A 16,121-nucleotide genomic window follows, 5' to 3' on the forward strand; every position below is an offset into this window, starting at 1 on the left:
ATTACACAGCAAAGATTGGATTTGCTATGGTTGAGCCTAATTAGGCGTATTTGGGCGAACAGAATCCCGCTTTTGCGCCTGAATACAAATAGACAAAAAACTAGCTAAGTATTATTTTGTTCAATTTCCACGTTATGATATGGATTATTAAGTAGTTATGCGAAAGTTTGCTCTAAATATTTCAAATTCAACCGATTAATGGGCGAATTCCAGTTTCGGACCCACCGAAACATTTGGCCGCTTATATTTATTGCCGTAAAATTGATAAATTGAACTAAAACCCGTGTTGGAATTAATTTGCATATTTTTACACTTATATATGGCTTTCTCTTCTATTTAAGGTCTTTTTTTGGAGGACCGCTTTCTGTTTTTTAGCTCTCAAAAGCTTCCTTACTTTGTGCGTTCGTCAAACATGCCCTGAAGCTCTGTATTTGTTCAGAATGTTTTTCCTGTTTAATAAATTACCAAAAAAATCGTCTTAATAAGCTGCACATTACTCATAAGCAAGCAATCAAAACGATGGCTTTAAATAAACAAGCAACACATTTAGGGGCGGATCCAGCTTTAAATTCAGGGGGGGGTTATGTAGAAAAAATACAGTCTTCTGTTGTCTATGAAATCAGAAAAAGTATCGTCGTTTTGTGCAAGGGTGGCGTAAGATTATTGCAAAATTTCATGTCTGCCGTCCCGTTTTTGCTCATGTCTCGGAGGCAAAATGAGCAAGAACGCTCATTTGTACATCATTCTAGAGAGAAATAAATGGCCTTTTTAGAAAGTGAACCATAGATGTGGAATTGTTGGCAGTTTTCTCAAAAAATGCTTGAATTCAAGAACTTTTAGATTTGCGTGTTTTTTTTTTAGTTGCAAAATCCACTTGAGCATGACGCTGCTTTTTTCGAAGTTTCTCAAGAACCATTCGAGCCACAGAATTCGTTTTGGCATCGTTGGATAGACAATCGTTGGATAGAGAGGAAATTCGAGTAGTTCTGACCCAGAAAGCGAAATTTGAATATCAGACACTTAGGTACAAGATTATGCCAACATTTCATGTTTTCCGTCCCCTTTTTGCTCATATCTCGGAGGCAAAATGAGCAAGAACGCTCATTTGTACATCATTCTAGAGAAAAATAAATGGCCTTTTTAGAAAGCGAACCATCGATTAGCAAATGTTGGCAGTTTTCTCAAAAAATGCTTGAATTCAAGAAGTTTTAGATTTGCGTGGTTTTTTTTGAGTTGCGAAATCCACTGGAACATGACGCTGCTTTTTTCGAAGTTTCTCAAGAACCATTCAAGCCAGATAATTCGTTATGGCATCGTTGGATAGAGAATTGAATGGGGGGGGTCATGACCCNGCCCTTGAACACATAGGAAGCTGTTTCGCATATCAACAATGTGTTCATATAGAAAATTCAACAATAAATTAATTCGATTCTCCCACATCACATTGATAAGATTTAATGGACTTCCTTTGGCCACGAGCTTAATGATAAAAGCCTTGTATTAGTTAAGTTCTTGAATAAAATGGCGAAATAATTACGTGCTAGTGCCCGAAAATTTGTTGACGAAAAAATGATAAAAGCCACAGTAATTTTGTGCTCGTTTCTCTGTTTGCTGGCGCAACGTTCTTCTTGTGCTAGGGGAAAGAAGGAGGACAAAACAGTATGCCCGAAAGTAAAGGCTATCAGGAATTTCGACCTGGAGGGAGTGAGTAATCGCACAAAACATCCCTCAGTTAAGAGTGAGGAACTAAAACTCTCCTCTTTAGCTACTGCATCAGTGGTACGTGATTGAATACTACGCCAGCTCAGAAGAAGCTTTATCTTACCGATGTATGCGCGCAGACTTCACCATGTCCACATCAGAAATCATCACGATGAATTTCACCTACAGTTTCACCGATGATCCCCTGAACGAGCAACTTTTAGGCAATATCACCTGGAATATACCGAATCCTGCTGAACCCGCTCATTGGACTCACTCTGAAGATACATGTGAGTTCTTTTAAATTTCCACTAACTTGCGACTAAAAAGCGGTTTTTTGCCTGCAGATGAAGGCATTTACAATACGTTTGTCCTGGATTCCGACTATATTTCCTGGGCTTTATTGTTGCATTGCGCTGAAAAGGCCAAAGTCCCCAGGTATACCTCCAGCTAGCTTTAAAAATGGTTTTAAACAGCAGGAGTTAGATAATTTTTATTCCAGATATTTATCAAGTTTTATTATGAGCCGAGAACCCACATTAGGAATCAACGTAATTGCCTATCTAAGAGAAAAACTACCGCAATACGACATCGATCTGTCCTTCATGTTCGATATGATGCAAACGGACTGTAATGAGACGAGTTTTGAAAATATTCCTCCATCTCTGCTCGCTAACATCAATCGGCCCGTTCAACTAGGCGAACGCCGACATCCCATGAAACATGCACATGGCTAGATAAAGCAACAGGACAAGTGCTGAGTTATAGGCGAAACAAAACACAAATATTTTAAAATCAATCGAATTAATAGTTTTAATAAATATATTTTATTTATTAAGCCTACATACGGGGCTCTTTTGGATCATTTCCAGGTCCACTTTGGGGCCCACCAGGTCTCTAATATTATTAAAGCCGTACTTGATCATGGTGGGTCTTTCCAGCGAAAGGCCCCAAGCGATGACGGTGACGTTTCTCGGCAACCCCATGGGAAGCAACATTTCCGGGCGGAAAATTCCAGAGTTTCCCAATTCGATCCATTTTCCCAAACCGGGATGGAAACAGAAAATTTCCATACTGGGCTCCGTGTAGGGATTGTACGCGGGCTTGAATTCCAGTTCAGTTATCCCTGAAATATTGCAAGAAACGCTCTAGAAGATTCTATGAAGCAGGAACATTCCTACCAGTAGGACTTTGTCCAGACAGGAATTTCCCACTTACCCAGTTTCTTGAAAAACTCTGCAAACACCCCGATTAAATCACCGAGCGTTAAGTTGTAGTCCGCGATAACTCCTTCAACTTGGTGAAACTCTGCCAAATGAGTCGCGTCCAAAGTCTCATTCCTGAACACCTACCGTTAACTGTTACAAAACGAACTTACTTGCATAAAAAGGAACTTACTTTATCAATGCTGAAAAGCTTCGTAGGTTTGAACTCCTTCTGCTGAGCTAATTTATACAACATTCTGGCGCTCACGGCCGTAGTATGGGTGCGCAGCAAGTTCTTCTGCGTTTCCTTATACTGCCAATGGTATCCATACCTGATAAACCATCACATGATCCCGTTAAGAAAACTGAAAATTTACCAATCCAGCCAAACCTACCCTTGTGAGCCGTACCCGCCCTTCCTATGCACGGTTTTGACCCTTTGAAGATAGTCCTCAGGGAATTTGTGACTGAATTGAGGTTCTGAAACGAAGAAAGTGTCATGGGCATCCCTGGCTGGATGCTGCTGCGGCTGGAAAAGGGCGTCAAAGTTCCAAAAGGAATTTTCTACGTAATTGTTGGTGGGCATTTCCGAAAAGCCCATTTCCAGGAAAATTTGCCTGAATTCCGTCCGTACTTTGAGCAAAGGATGGAGGAATCCAGATGAAGGTGGCACTCCTAGAATATTCGTCTGTAGAAGGATTTTTCAAATCACTCACTTTTCAGACCTAAGGCATCAAGGTTGTACTCTTTGAATTTCAGGCTTTTCCAACTGCCACTGGCCAGCATTTCCGTAGTTAAATCAGTCTCAAGTTTATTGAGTGTTAAACTAAAGTCTGGTCCCTTTCTTAACACAAAACTCTTGATTATTGACTCTTGGATCAGTTTCCTCTTCTTATAATCGGCCTTTTCCTTATCGGAAAGCCCTGTGGGTTGACCGGCTTGCAGTAACTTGAGCTGATCTTGCACCTGCAAGCAATAAAGCTGTTGTCTTAGGCGATCTAAATGAAAAAATACGAGGCAAAGTACCAAGTCTTTGATTTCTGCGACTTTCTTCTTAACTAGTGGAGGATTGACGGATTTATCCACCAGGACCCAGCCATTGGACATGGCTTTGCTGAAGCCCACTTTAGCGTTTGGTAACTTCATGAGCTCAGCCTGGCTAATTCCCGCTTCTGGCACCGCATTGTAAATGTTGGCTTCATGACTTCCTAAAAAAGGTTGTTTGTGAAGGATAACTGCTTCTTCTTCAATCTTAAAAAAAATATAATGAACATCCAGGCCTTATTGCCAACTATTTCCAGACTAAAACAGCAGAATCAAAGACAATATTGTTATTAAGGGCTGCTTTAAAAACACGCAGATTCTTACCAGCTTTTGCCACCAGTTTTCCTTCTGTGGTAAGCTCGATTTGCTTATCACTAACCGGTTCAGCTGAAACAAGGTCCCCATTCGCCTGTATGCTTTTTAGGGCTCCAATGACTTTTTGATGGTCCTCCTTGAATACCTCAGCTAGTTTCAGGGTGTTTACCTCGGAATTTTCGGAGAGGTATTTTAGAATCCTCTCGGCCATCGGGGCGAATTATAACAGCGCTTTATTTAGTAGTTTTGGCTAAATTTTCAAATGTTTAACTAGGCAATCTGCTAAATTGCAAGCTGTCAGTGGAGAGAAAACATTTAGGTTGGGACCTTACGGCTTCTCGATTCTTCTCTCAAAGCTGCGCTGGACCGTTTTGCATCTTGCTCACACCCTGGGATGTTTAGAGACGCAAAACGTGAGCGTTTGGGTCAGGTAGTGTTTGTTTGGTCAAAAAATTAAAAAAAAAAACAAAATCTCTGTACCAGGGTGGCAATCGTGTTTTTTGCCCTTATTGGAGTGTTTCCGACCTCAGAAGCTGCCCCTCTCTCTCGTCTTTATCTATGACATGGGCAATTTCACTTAACCTAAAACCTAACCGAGAAAAACTGATTTCATAGTCGCCAGAGGCCCTACAGACGATAAAGAGCTACAGATTAAATCATGAAAGGAAAATATTCTGTGGATGAATACGACAACGCAAGTCAAATGATTCTTCCCCATTGTTGTTTGTGGGTTTGTCATCATTTGTCATTAAGCCACATATAAGCCACTACTCGTCTTTATCTATGATATAAGCCTTGTTCTATGATCTATGAGCTGCCCAATATCGAATATGAAGGTTGTGGGTCGAAAATAAGGAAGATATCGTCCGTCGAAGAGTGCGACCGATCAAAAACCGTTCAAAATAAACAGAAAATGTTGATTATTTGGGAACTGGAAAGGCCCCGGTGTTTTTTAATTAGCTCGTTGCATTCCCTGTCTCTTTCCGATGAAAATGATGTATCACTTGAGGTATTTTGAGGAACTTGAATTTTTTGGAAAAATCGACCTTATGAAACTCGACTCCCTTATGAAATTTTCGGCCAAAAATCAAAATTTCACATGTGTGTTTTCTGAGCTCAAACGGTTCCTTTCGATGTAAGGAGATCAGAAATATGCATTTATAAAATGTTTGGATCACAAATGAGGAAGAAGTCCTCGGATAAAGATCGCGAACGCTCAAAAAATGCTTCAAGTGTTCCGAAAATGTATATTATTTCAGATCTGAAACTTCTACCATGTTTTCAATGAGTTCGCTGCATTGCTCGCGTCCGTGAGCTGAAAATGACGTAAAATTTGAGCCATTTTGAGAAAATTTTGATTTTTTCATAAAATCGACCCCCACCCTTGGAAATATTTCGGCCAAAATTCAAAATTTCACTCACACCCATTCGTCAATAGTTCATTTCGTCCACAAGGAATATTTTCCTCATAAAATCAGTACTTTTCCACTTTCGAAGAAATCAGCAACCTTCGTTGCCTAGAAACCGTCCCTGGTGACGTGCTTTTCCGGATACACATAATACACACGTATATGTACGGTAATTTGGGCAATTGTACAAAAAGATATTTTACATTCAAACGGAAATTAAATTACATTTTGCCTATTCCTGATCTATTTATAAATTATTCAACCAAGGATAATCATAAAATTATAAAATAAAATTATTATTGCCATCATGCGTTAAACAAGTTCAATATTTTATGGTTTCTATTAATTTATGAAGTTATCACTTCTGTCGAGCACCATTTTTTTTGTATATCCACGAACCCTCCAAATGCAGGGACACAGTCGCAATCTTGTCTTTATCTATGGTCGCAATCACAGACTACATACTATTCCGCATCGCAATTCCCATTCCGGCGCAGAGAATCGCCATCTGCTCGTAACTCCAGCGAAGGGAGAGGGCGAGAGGGTCTTTTGGTCTTTATCTATGGGGCCACACACAATGCCGAGAGGTTAACAGGGGTTTGGGTGTATTACTTTAGTAGTGCACTCAATAATATAAGTGTTATATTTTCATATGTACTAAGTAGAAAAATCAACTATTTCCTTGATCTGTTATTTACATTGAAATAATGGACCATCAAAGGTATGACCGCGTGAAAATGACCTACTCGCTACCAAAGGCCAATTATATAAACCATGTGAGTGCAGTAAGCCATTTGATAACAGTAATTGCAACTTGCGTGTCCCTGGGAGGCCCAACTTGGTTTCATTTCGATGGGGACATTTGCGTCCTATACTTAACTCTGGCACAGTTTTTCTGGTTTGGATATGTTCCGGATGGAATTGACTACACTGGTTAGTGGTAACAAGAATTATCTTAAGTTTTGTCCGTTCTGATAGCGGGTTCCACACCCTGGATTAAAGCCTGTTATTTTCCAGGATCGTTCCGAAGCCGCACAAAATTCGGAAGGATTTTTTTGCGCTAAAATGTGGTGCGAACCTTGACCAAGTTTTAATCTCGCTCGAAATCCGCTATCAGAGAAGTTTATCACTCTCATCATCCACGCATTCTTGATTGTTATCCCATCTTGATTTTTTTTTGATTTTCCATTTTTATTGCGCTCGCAATCTGAATAGCCCATTTTTAGATTCCGATTGCTTGGGTTCGACGTTTATATATTCGATGAGAGCAATCATCCTGTTGTGTTTCGTGACAATTATTAGCTCTCTATTCGGATTCTGGATGGACATTATTGAATACAAACATCCAGTCTATCTCCGGATCAGGAAGAGCCCATTGACGAAATTGTGCTCAAGTAAGTTGGGTATTTTTAGCACTAAACCATTTAATTTACCATGGATCTTTTAGTGTCTATTATCCTGATAATTATCGGCCTGTGCTGGTGCCTTCGGACGCTCAGCAAACGACTTATATTAACTGAGGATGCGAAAAGTGATTTTGATGTTTCGTTTGGGGTGGGATTTTACTTGGTGGCACTCTCAGGTAAGATGCGGATTGTCGACGCCAGGGTGGCAAAAATTAACTTTGTGTCTCTTTAGGGGGTATGCTAGGAATCACAATTATTTTTCATATAATTGAGCTAAAGCGACTGCACCATAAACAAAAGGACCATGTTTTCTTTGCTGCTTTTGATGCTATTCAAATACTCAGTATGGTTAAAAGTTATCAACGACTCACACGTCGAGCGCAGAATTCTCTACTGTCTATAGCTTACAAACCTTGACCTATGATTGCAGTATCTGATGAAAATGATGTTTTCTGTACTTTTGAAATGGATGCCCATTAAAGGAAATTACATAAAATCGTACAACAAACTGCATATCTGCCATTTTATTAGTTGAAGTATTATTTAGTAGGTATAATTAATGTTGTGAATTCTCAATTAAGAGCGCTTTTGAAGTGTTTCGTTCAACCCTTATTATTAGAATCTTTCATGCGAGTGTTTGTGATACTTATTTGCAGGTGTTAACAATTGCGATTGAACTGAAGAAGTGGCTCTAATAGAAAAATAGATATTTAGCTATTTATGGTTGCGATAGAATTATGCAATGTAATTCCTAAAACTGAAAACTGGTTTTGCCCACATAGCAAAATGATATTCCCAGAATATACCTGGAACATTCATGTGATGTACATGCATATTCCTGGGACATACATGAGTTCCATTATGAACATACCATGATGTTCATAATAAACATTCTGGGATATTCATAGAATATCAAATGCTATCTGGGTGGGTTTTTGGTTCAAACGGAAAAAAATTCAAGCTGATTTGTTTATGCAAAAAACGGGTTTAGGTGTGCGGATCTTATGAAGTTCTAACATTTTAAATCAGAGTAGTGTATTAAATGTTCCTCATCTCAGCTAGGCTTTTGGTACCATTCCTAAATCCTTACTTGGACTCATACATTAACAGTGGTCCAGAATATCTGCTTGAGAATCTGAGGAAGTTCTTTGGTATCGTTGCAAATAAACGCCCGTCCAGATGGAAGTTTCTGAGTCAATCTGCAATCGAATTGATGTATGTTGGAATCTGTCGCAAAAATCCTGTACCTTTCAGCCTGATCTCCAAGACTTCCGATGAAAACCGCATACGAACTAACATTAGGTTTCACCGTCAAGGCTTCGGCAAGTTTGGACGGCGGGATTCCGTATCGTTGCAAGTTGGCGTCTGATAGTAAAACCAAAATTGCTTCATCGCAATCTTCTTCGGCCAGACTGTTCACCGCCCATTTTGTGGCTTCCAGAGTATTATCGCCTGACCAGCAGAATTGGGAATGGGCGTGCATAGTCTGAAAGCATCCATTGGTTGTTAATTGGTTTAACTGCACGGACTAATGGTTACCCTGATGACTTCTAGGCGCTCCTTATTGTTCTTCGGGGGATTATTGCGTGCAACAAAGACAATGTTATGCTCTTCGCCCGAGTGGCCGATGATGTCGAACTTGATTTTGTCTTCGAAACCTTCAAAGGCTTCCATCACGAGAACAACAGCTTCCAGCTCTCTGTCCAATCTACCATCGTAGCCATTAAATCTAAAATAGAAAATTCACTACTACTACGAACTAGGCCAATTGGAGTTTCTCGGCATTTTATTAGAGTCTACCTGTACATGCTTCCTGATACATCCACTAGCACTCTGAGATATTTGGGCTTAACTTGAGGCGAGCCTATTTCGGGATCTTGTTCTGATCGTCTTTTGTAGATGGTTTTCTCGCCCAACAGCCCTGGAATTGATGTCGACTGTAACCGCAGCAAACTAGTTAATATTTCTTCACTTGCCATCAATCAGCTTAACATCGTCTAATTCCCCTGAGGTTTGATGCCGGAACCAGTTGCGCTCCTTGTTTTTGGCCTGCAAATTTCCCAAAATCACCCGGAGCGACTGCACCTGCCTGGCTACTGCTCCGGAAAATTGCGAATAAACGTTGTGATCGTATCCAGACATCCCGATTTCCTTCAGCCGCTCAGCGAAGACCTTGCGGTTCATTTCCCTGGCGGCTTTCTTCACGTGTTCCGGAATATCTGCTTTCTCCTCATCTGAAAGCTACAGTGGCATAGACTTTTTGATCAGCTGCACAGTTGTGGCTTACCTGGTGGACTTTGTGGCCCTTGTCCAGCCTATACGGCCCACCTTTGCCTCCTAAGCCGGCAGTGTCTCGCCCTCCGGTACCACCTGCCCAAGTGTTTCCTCCCACATGGGGATCGTTCTTGGGGTCCTCTTTGCCATGCTTTGGAGCGGACACATCCAACCTAGAAGGCCCATTTTAACAGATCCAGATGTAACAGTCGCAAAGAAGCCTCACCCACTAGTTCTGTTCACAGTCACCTGGATATTTTCTCTGGCTCGTTTGGAGGCAATGTACTCGGAAGACATGGCGTTTTTGGAAAAGCCATGCTTCTGCAACACCTCGCCTAAAGTTTCCAGCAATTCTGGACTGTATCTATCGAAGTCGAACACATTGAAAACCACATCTTCTACATCGGCGGTGGGAAATTTCTGGAAAGTTCAGTCCGTTATTTGAGGCTTTTGACTCAACGAATTCCCCTTGAAACTCACCTGTAAGTGTTTGATTATATTGACAACCTCCCTAGTCGAGTAGGGGTAGTTTAACAGCCCCTGATCGGCCATAAGTCTGAGGTCTCCAAAAATATCCACCAACTTCCGGATGGTTTTAGTTGGCACCTCCGGCCCGTACTGCTTTAGCAGCTCGATTTCCGACTCAACTGACGGGTTTTCGACTGCTCTGCTGCTAAACAGGTCGCCCAGAGCGCCGAAGAAGTCGTTTCCAAGAAACGGAAATCCTGGACGATTCGCCAGGACAATCATGCGGAAATCCTTGTGGATTTTTATGCAGGTTTCCTTGCCTGGAACAGTGCTATCTGCAGCTGGTTTTTGGGAATGTTACTGAACCTACCAGCAGCTTCCTCTGGGGGTTGTTGGGAAATTCTTCTACCATCGCTAAGAATCATCTGGCCTGACTCGACAAGGGTTTTCAATATGCACGTTACATGAGTAGGCGCCTTATCAGCTTCATCCACCACCAAAACATGCCCATTCTTAATGGCCTTAACCAAAGGCGAATCTTCGTAGATTAGAACGCCGTCCTTAACAGTGGGTTGAGTGGTGAGAGTTTGCACCGTCGTATCCCTGAAACATTGACTCTGGAAAACCAACACTTCCGATCTCAGCCAGTGGCAACCTGTGCAGTTGGATGTATTCCCTTGGCCGATTGAGGAGCTCCAAAAATCGGTCAATTATCTTGTTCTTGCCCACCCCTTGGTTCCCAACCAGAAGCAAGTGGTAGCCAAGCTGGAAGTCTTGCAGCAGCTTTTCCATTAGCTGCACATGCTGAGGAATGTCGTAGAAGAGAACTTTGGGAACTTTAGTGGGGTGATCTGTTTGGAACACTTTCACTGAAGTATCGCCTGCAAGCCGAATATCCACTTATATCCTCATTTGCACTAGTGAAGGACTTTCAAGCAACCTATTGTGAGAACACCGTCTGCAACCTGGCATCTAACACTGGAAGCTTCGCGGTTCAAATCGTCCTGAGGTGGAATGCCTACGCTCCCAATTAGTTTATCCAGCGACTTTCTTGTGATGGAGGGCAGAAATTTGATCATAAAAGTGTCCTCGAGGATGCCATAAACGTTTGCAGTAGGAAACTGCTTGATTCTGGCCGCTATTCTGATCAGTTGCCTAGTGGATAGATGGCCGGCCAAGTTCTTCAAGGATTGGTCTTGGTTTTCCCGAAGCAAATGAGCCAGATTGATGATTTGATGCAAGGACTTATCAATGGGCCCCAACTGTTTAAAACTCACAAATAATTACAATTTTTCAGTTGGAGATCCTTTCAAGCACCTTGGCTGTGATCACGTGCATTTCCTCCAGCTTGCTCAAAGTGCGCAGCTGATGGAACAGAAACAGGCTGAGAATTTCGGGCGACATCCAGCTTCCCTCTTTGGACTGGGCGTTTGGAGGCTCACCGACGGCGACGATGCGAAACTCTGGATGGATCGGGAAAATCCCGCTCTGCCCGAGCTGCTCTTTGGATAATCCCAGCTTATCCACAAGAAAATTGTATCGATCGAAGCCCATCAGACGCTTTCCGTCGTAGAGCTGCAGGTCTCTATCATGCACCAATCTGGGAAGATTTTTGACTTGGAACGGGTAGGTTCAAGTGAAGGTTTAATTAAGGGAAAAACGAATACCTACGCAAGGCCACTACCTGTGTAACACTGAAAGGGTGCTGGGGTGGATGCGGTTAATTCCATCCAGAACGGCGATTTTTCCTTCTAAAGCTGCCTGGATCAGTGGGGAGAAGCTCCAGACAGTGTCGCCCTTTTCCAGGGTGGTTCTTTGCTGGATCAGGTCGCGCGCCGTCATGTCCTGATACAGAACTATGTTCTCCATTGGGCGATTTAGAGCGGTTGCCATCTGTTTCAGCAACATGGTTTTGCCTGATCCGCTGGATCCTATCAAGCAAAAGTCGGATACTTCCACTGTTTCGAGCATACTGGACAGAACGCTGTTTTGGTAGTCGGTTTCAACGTATTCGTCCCATTTATTTGCTGGTGGAAGGAAGTGATGAATATTACTAAATTCTTCCTGCAAAGATATTTAGTAGGTACAAGGGCGGATCCAGTCCCATCCCCCATTCAATTCTCTATCCAACGATGCCAAAACGAATTCTCTGGCTCGAATGGTTCTTGAGAAACTTCGAAAAAAGCAGCGTCATGTTCAAGTGGATTTTGCAACTAAAAAAAAACCACGCAAATCTAAAACTTCTTGAATTCAAGCATTTTTTGAGAAACTGCCAACATTTCCTTATAGATGGTTCACTTTTTAAAAAGGCCATTTATTTCTCTCTAGAATGATGTACAAATGAGCGTTCTTGCTCATTTTTCCTCCGAGATATGAGTAAAAACAGGACGGAAAACATGAAATTTTGGCATAATCTTGAACCTAAGTGTCTGCCATTCAAATTTCGCTTTCTGGGTCAAAACTACTCGAACTTCCTCACTAACGTTGTTATGTTACGACTGAATAGACTTTTTTCGAATAAAGGCCATTTAGTTATCTCTGGAATGATGTAAAAACGAGCGTTCTTTAGACAGTATTTTTTCTACATAACCCCCCCCCCNTGACTTTAAAGCTGGATCCTCCGCCCCTGAGTAGGTATACTTATACTTACCGATCCCAGATGGTTTTGGCTGCAGAAACTCTTTGAACCTTGAGCTAATGCTTTTACTTTCCGTCGGTTGTTCTGGAATACCTATAAAGGTTCCAAGCAGAGCTTCTACGTTGGAAGTACCACTTGAGATGAAGGCTTTGTAGGGGTAAAGGCGATTTAAGAGCTCGTAAGTTGAAACATCGGGGTTTTTACTCTGGGAAGAAACTGAGTTGTTAATGGCTGCATAAGCGCGCTGAGTGTTTTTGACTTGCCAATATTTGTGCAGCTATTGGCAGGTTGTCTACGGGAAAATCCGGCAGTTCCAGAAATTTCGATTCCTTATTCAGCAGAGCAAAGGCACAGGATAGGAGCTCGTCAATTTTTTTCCTGGACGACTCCTCAACTTGCCCAGTAAGTTCTATTTGCCATTCCTGGCAAAAATGTCGATTTTTACAGTCGTTCTGGATTTCGCAACATTAATTTGCATTGCAAACATTTTCAATTTCCTGCAGTTGTTTATGCCACGCACCTCAATGTAATTTAGCTTTCGCCAACTTTGGCTCAAATGGCTTGTTCGCGTGAAAACCCACTGCGGTCGTAGTAAACTTCCTGAATTAATTCGAAAGTTGAATTTCGCTGTTTATTATATGAAAGTTAAGCGAAACTCAGCTTTTACTACATAATGGTTTGAATAAATGGAAGGTTATTCGTTGCCTGAATTGTTCAAATGGCGAAAACATTACAAATTACCCAACGCAAAGTAGAAAGTTACTACTTTGTTTGGAAGAATCGTAGAAAATTGAGCTGCTTTTTGATTGAGGCATCATGTGCAGGATGGGAAGCAGTGTCTATTATCTGCATTTGTGCTAATTTTCAAGTAGTTGGCTGCTTCGGTTGAGAAACGACTGATTTTTGAAAATTTAGTTTCCTCAGGGCAAAGTAGGTACTCGATTTCAAAAATTTAAATTGTAAAAAATTATTCTTGATCTCGACTTAATCAGAAATTGCAAGATTTTAAGTAGTAACTATTATCGCATTATGCGCTAACTTTTATGTCTCTATCTGCTCCGGTTTAGAAGCGAAAAGCTTTTCTCCACTACAACTATACAAAGTTGGCATTTGAATTTGAAAAATCGTAAAAAATTATGCTGTTTATCAATTTACTGATAATTCGCAGGATTTGAAGAAGTGACTATTGTCTTTATTTCCTATATTTGCAGCTTCTAACTACGTCCATCCGGATAAAAACCTTATTTTTTTTAATTGGGTTTAATTTGCGAAAGTATGAATTTGGCACCTAATGGTACCTAGAAGCGACGAATTTTTGAAAATTACGTTTTTTTGTGTAAAGTATGAAATTGGGACTTGATTTTGAAAAATCGTAGAAAATTACACTGCATTTCGATTCAGCCATAATTTGAAGCAGTGAATATTTTCTCTACTTCTGCCAATTTTCACAGCTCTAACTGTTGGAGCTTGGAAGCAACGAATTTTTGAAAATATACTTTTTCCCTGGCAAACTATAAAGTCGGCACTTGGGTTTGAGAACTTGTTAAAAATTACGCTGCACATCGATTTAGTAATAATTTGTCGGAGTTAAGCTGGCGACTGATAGCTTCATTTGTGCAAAATTCCCAGCCTCTACCTGCTTCAATATGAAAGGGACGAATTTGTTCCTGCTCACAGTACAAAATTTCCACTTGAATATTGAAGTCATAAAATTATCAATTGACGAAAACATTAACTAATTAGTTTTCCTCGAACAGGTCTGGAGGTGTTAAATAGTTTTTCAGAAAAATCATTGGCAATTTTCCATTACGCTGATGGTGGAAAGTGATTATGTTTTATCGATCATCCAGTGGCCGGCAATAAATTTTAAATCCTGGCGCTTTTGGTTCAAAAAAGGCGTTCAGCCAATCTGAAGAACTTCCCATCGCATGCCAGTAAATAGTAACGACGATCGTGTAAATTGGTTACCGAATATAACTCAATATTTGTTTAAATTGTTTTCGGCTTAATCGCATTTTATGCTTCGGAATAACAGGGGGATAGTTGATAGATTGTTATTTGATGGGGCACTTGATAAGCGAAACCAACGAAATCAATTCATGATCATTTTGCCGAGTATTGCGGGTGTTGAATGTGAGGAGTGGAAGCTTTACTGTTTACTAAAGTCTAATCAAATTGAAACTAAAAATGTGTCAAGTCACGGAAAAGTTTTCATATTTCGTTGTTGTTACAAAGCGAATCTTGGAAAATTCGACCATGACACGTTTAGAGTTGTACCTACATTTTCTAAATTGCTCCCTAAATAAAGGTGATTTGACAATGCAATATTCATACAATGGAAAATTGCATTTGCTTCTTTTGTAAGTAATCACTAAAGTTAAGCTATTTGATTGAGAAGGTTTATTCCAGAATATCCACCCTGTATCTGGATCACTCGTTTAGATGCATTCAGTGCGCAAATTCGTCCAATGTGCCATGTTGTCCCAAATCGGACCAGCAAGAGTTTCATTTGTCTCCCTTTCTTTATTTCCTGTCGTATTGTGTGGTGACAAGGTGGTTGCACCGTCGCGACTAACCCCATTCAGCCCTTTAACAAGGCGACATCCAAAACTTTCAATTAGGACTTTGTAAGTAAATTAATTCCTTTTTTCAGTAGAATGATTTTAAATTTTTGAAGTTCATGGCAATTTATTTGCAGCACAGGTTTAGGAGAGTTGTAGATGAATAGTTTCTTTAATAAAAAAAAATGGTGTGCGTCACGGGATGCTCGACAGAAGTGATAACTTCATAAATTAATAGAAACCATAAAATATTGAACTTGTTTAACGCATGATGGCAATAATATGGCTTCTTTGCAATGCAAGCAAATGTTGCAAATAAAAAATATATTTTACATTCAAAAGGAAATTAAATTGAATTTTACCTATTCCTGATCCATTTATAAATTATTAGACTAACAAGAATATTAAAATTATATGCGTTAAACACGTTCAATATTTTATGGTTTCTATTAATTTATGAAGTTATAACTTCTGTCGAGCGTCCCGTGACGCACACCATTTTTTTTTAATTAATGTTTTTCAGCGCAAAGTCTTATCGCTTAAATTTGAAATCAGTAATTTGTGGAACGATTCGTGCATAAATTACACAATTTACAGCTGTAGTTATTTCCTGAATTTTTAGAAAAAATTTCAAGCTTTAAGCTGCTTCCATTTCAAAGAGACGATTTTTTAAAACACCAAACAGGAATATTTTCAGCCGGCCCCAAGCAATCACACGTTAATTGAAACGTCGTCCATAAAGACCAACGTATTTTTTTACTGGTTATAACGAACTTCCGTATATAACGATCACTTTTTAGGATAGTTGTATATTCACTTTCCGTTTATAACGAACTTCCACGCTCAGCAACACCAATCCTGCGCAGTTGTTTATATTAGTGAGAGCGAGAGACAGGCAGTGACTTGTTTGTTGCCGCGTTATGTATATAAATCGTTTTAGAATGGAAAAACAAAAACGCAAAGCTTTTTTACTAAATGGAAAGTACAAGATTATTAACAAAATAAAAAGTGGAGTAAAGCAGAGTGACATTTCTAAGGAATTAGCACGTTATGAAAACGTTAGAGGCGATCGATAAAAATGAAACATTTTCTATAAATCT

At 40.3% G+C, this 16,121-nt stretch overlaps 4 protein-coding genes across 4 annotated transcripts in view; 2 read left to right on the forward strand and 2 right to left on the reverse strand.

The window, feature by feature from the left end:
* Positions 1 to 1,461: 1,461 nt before the first annotated feature.
* LOC109539817 (apolipoprotein D) lies at positions 1,462 to 2,544 on the forward strand. Its single transcript, XM_019907827.2, has 4 exons — positions 1,462 to 1,704; positions 1,766 to 1,991; positions 2,049 to 2,139; positions 2,204 to 2,544. Exons 1-4 carry the CDS (start codon positions 1,570 to 1,572, stop codon positions 2,436 to 2,438), a joined length of 687 nt encoding a protein of 228 aa, XP_019763386.1. The 5' UTR covers positions 1,462 to 1,569; the 3' UTR covers positions 2,439 to 2,544.
* On the reverse strand, positions 2,510 to 4,859 carry LOC109539815 (phenylalanine--tRNA ligase alpha subunit). The gene is made up of 7 exons (XM_019907826.2): positions 4,275 to 4,859; positions 3,933 to 4,114; positions 3,632 to 3,872; positions 3,302 to 3,581; positions 3,100 to 3,238; positions 2,920 to 3,049; positions 2,510 to 2,827 (listed from the first exon to the last, which is right to left on the reverse strand). Exons 1-7 carry the CDS (start codon positions 4,474 to 4,476, stop codon positions 2,529 to 2,531), a joined length of 1,473 nt encoding a protein of 490 aa, XP_019763385.1. The 5' UTR covers positions 4,477 to 4,859; the 3' UTR covers positions 2,510 to 2,528.
* Positions 4,860 to 6,016: 1,157 nt separating this feature from the next.
* On the forward strand, positions 6,017 to 7,593 carry LOC109539820. Its single transcript, XM_019907831.2, has 4 exons — positions 6,017 to 6,607; positions 6,901 to 7,068; positions 7,122 to 7,256; positions 7,313 to 7,593. The coding sequence occupies exons 1-4, from the start codon at positions 6,382 to 6,384 to the stop codon at positions 7,495 to 7,497; spliced, it is 714 nt and encodes a 237-aa protein (XP_019763390.2). The 5' UTR covers positions 6,017 to 6,381; the 3' UTR covers positions 7,498 to 7,593.
* A 442-nt stretch (positions 7,594 to 8,035) lies between these two features.
* Positions 8,036 to 16,121, reverse strand: part of LOC109539795 (von Willebrand factor A domain-containing protein 8) — a 13,582-nt gene continuing 5,496 nt past the window's right edge. The window contains exons 6-20 of the mRNA XM_019907781.2: positions 12,724 to 12,882; positions 12,473 to 12,665; positions 11,507 to 11,849; positions 11,140 to 11,422; positions 10,763 to 11,084; positions 10,478 to 10,703; positions 10,193 to 10,425; positions 9,835 to 10,142; positions 9,581 to 9,774; positions 9,368 to 9,527; positions 9,057 to 9,321; positions 8,881 to 9,001; positions 8,620 to 8,809; positions 8,328 to 8,566; positions 8,036 to 8,279 (exon numbers count right to left, since the gene is read on the reverse strand). Coding sequence (XP_019763340.2) covers positions 8,177 to 8,279; positions 8,328 to 8,566; positions 8,620 to 8,809; positions 8,881 to 9,001; positions 9,057 to 9,321; positions 9,368 to 9,527; positions 9,581 to 9,774; positions 9,835 to 10,142; positions 10,193 to 10,425; positions 10,478 to 10,703; positions 10,763 to 11,084; positions 11,140 to 11,422; positions 11,507 to 11,849; positions 12,473 to 12,665; positions 12,724 to 12,882 — 3,339 coding nt within the window. The 3' untranslated portion in view covers positions 8,036 to 8,176. The remainder of the gene's footprint in view (positions 8,280 to 8,327; positions 8,567 to 8,619; positions 8,810 to 8,880; positions 9,002 to 9,056; positions 9,322 to 9,367; positions 9,528 to 9,580; positions 9,775 to 9,834; positions 10,143 to 10,192; positions 10,426 to 10,477; positions 10,704 to 10,762; positions 11,085 to 11,139; positions 11,423 to 11,506; positions 11,850 to 12,472; positions 12,666 to 12,723; positions 12,883 to 16,121) is intronic.

Source organism: Dendroctonus ponderosae, unplaced genomic scaffold (assembly GCF_020466585.1).
Source record: "Dendroctonus ponderosae isolate FM_Combo_2020 unplaced genomic scaffold, Dpon_F_20191213v2 Dpon_F_20191213_7, whole genome shotgun sequence".
NCBI lineage: Eukaryota > Metazoa > Arthropoda > Insecta > Coleoptera > Curculionidae > Dendroctonus > Dendroctonus ponderosae.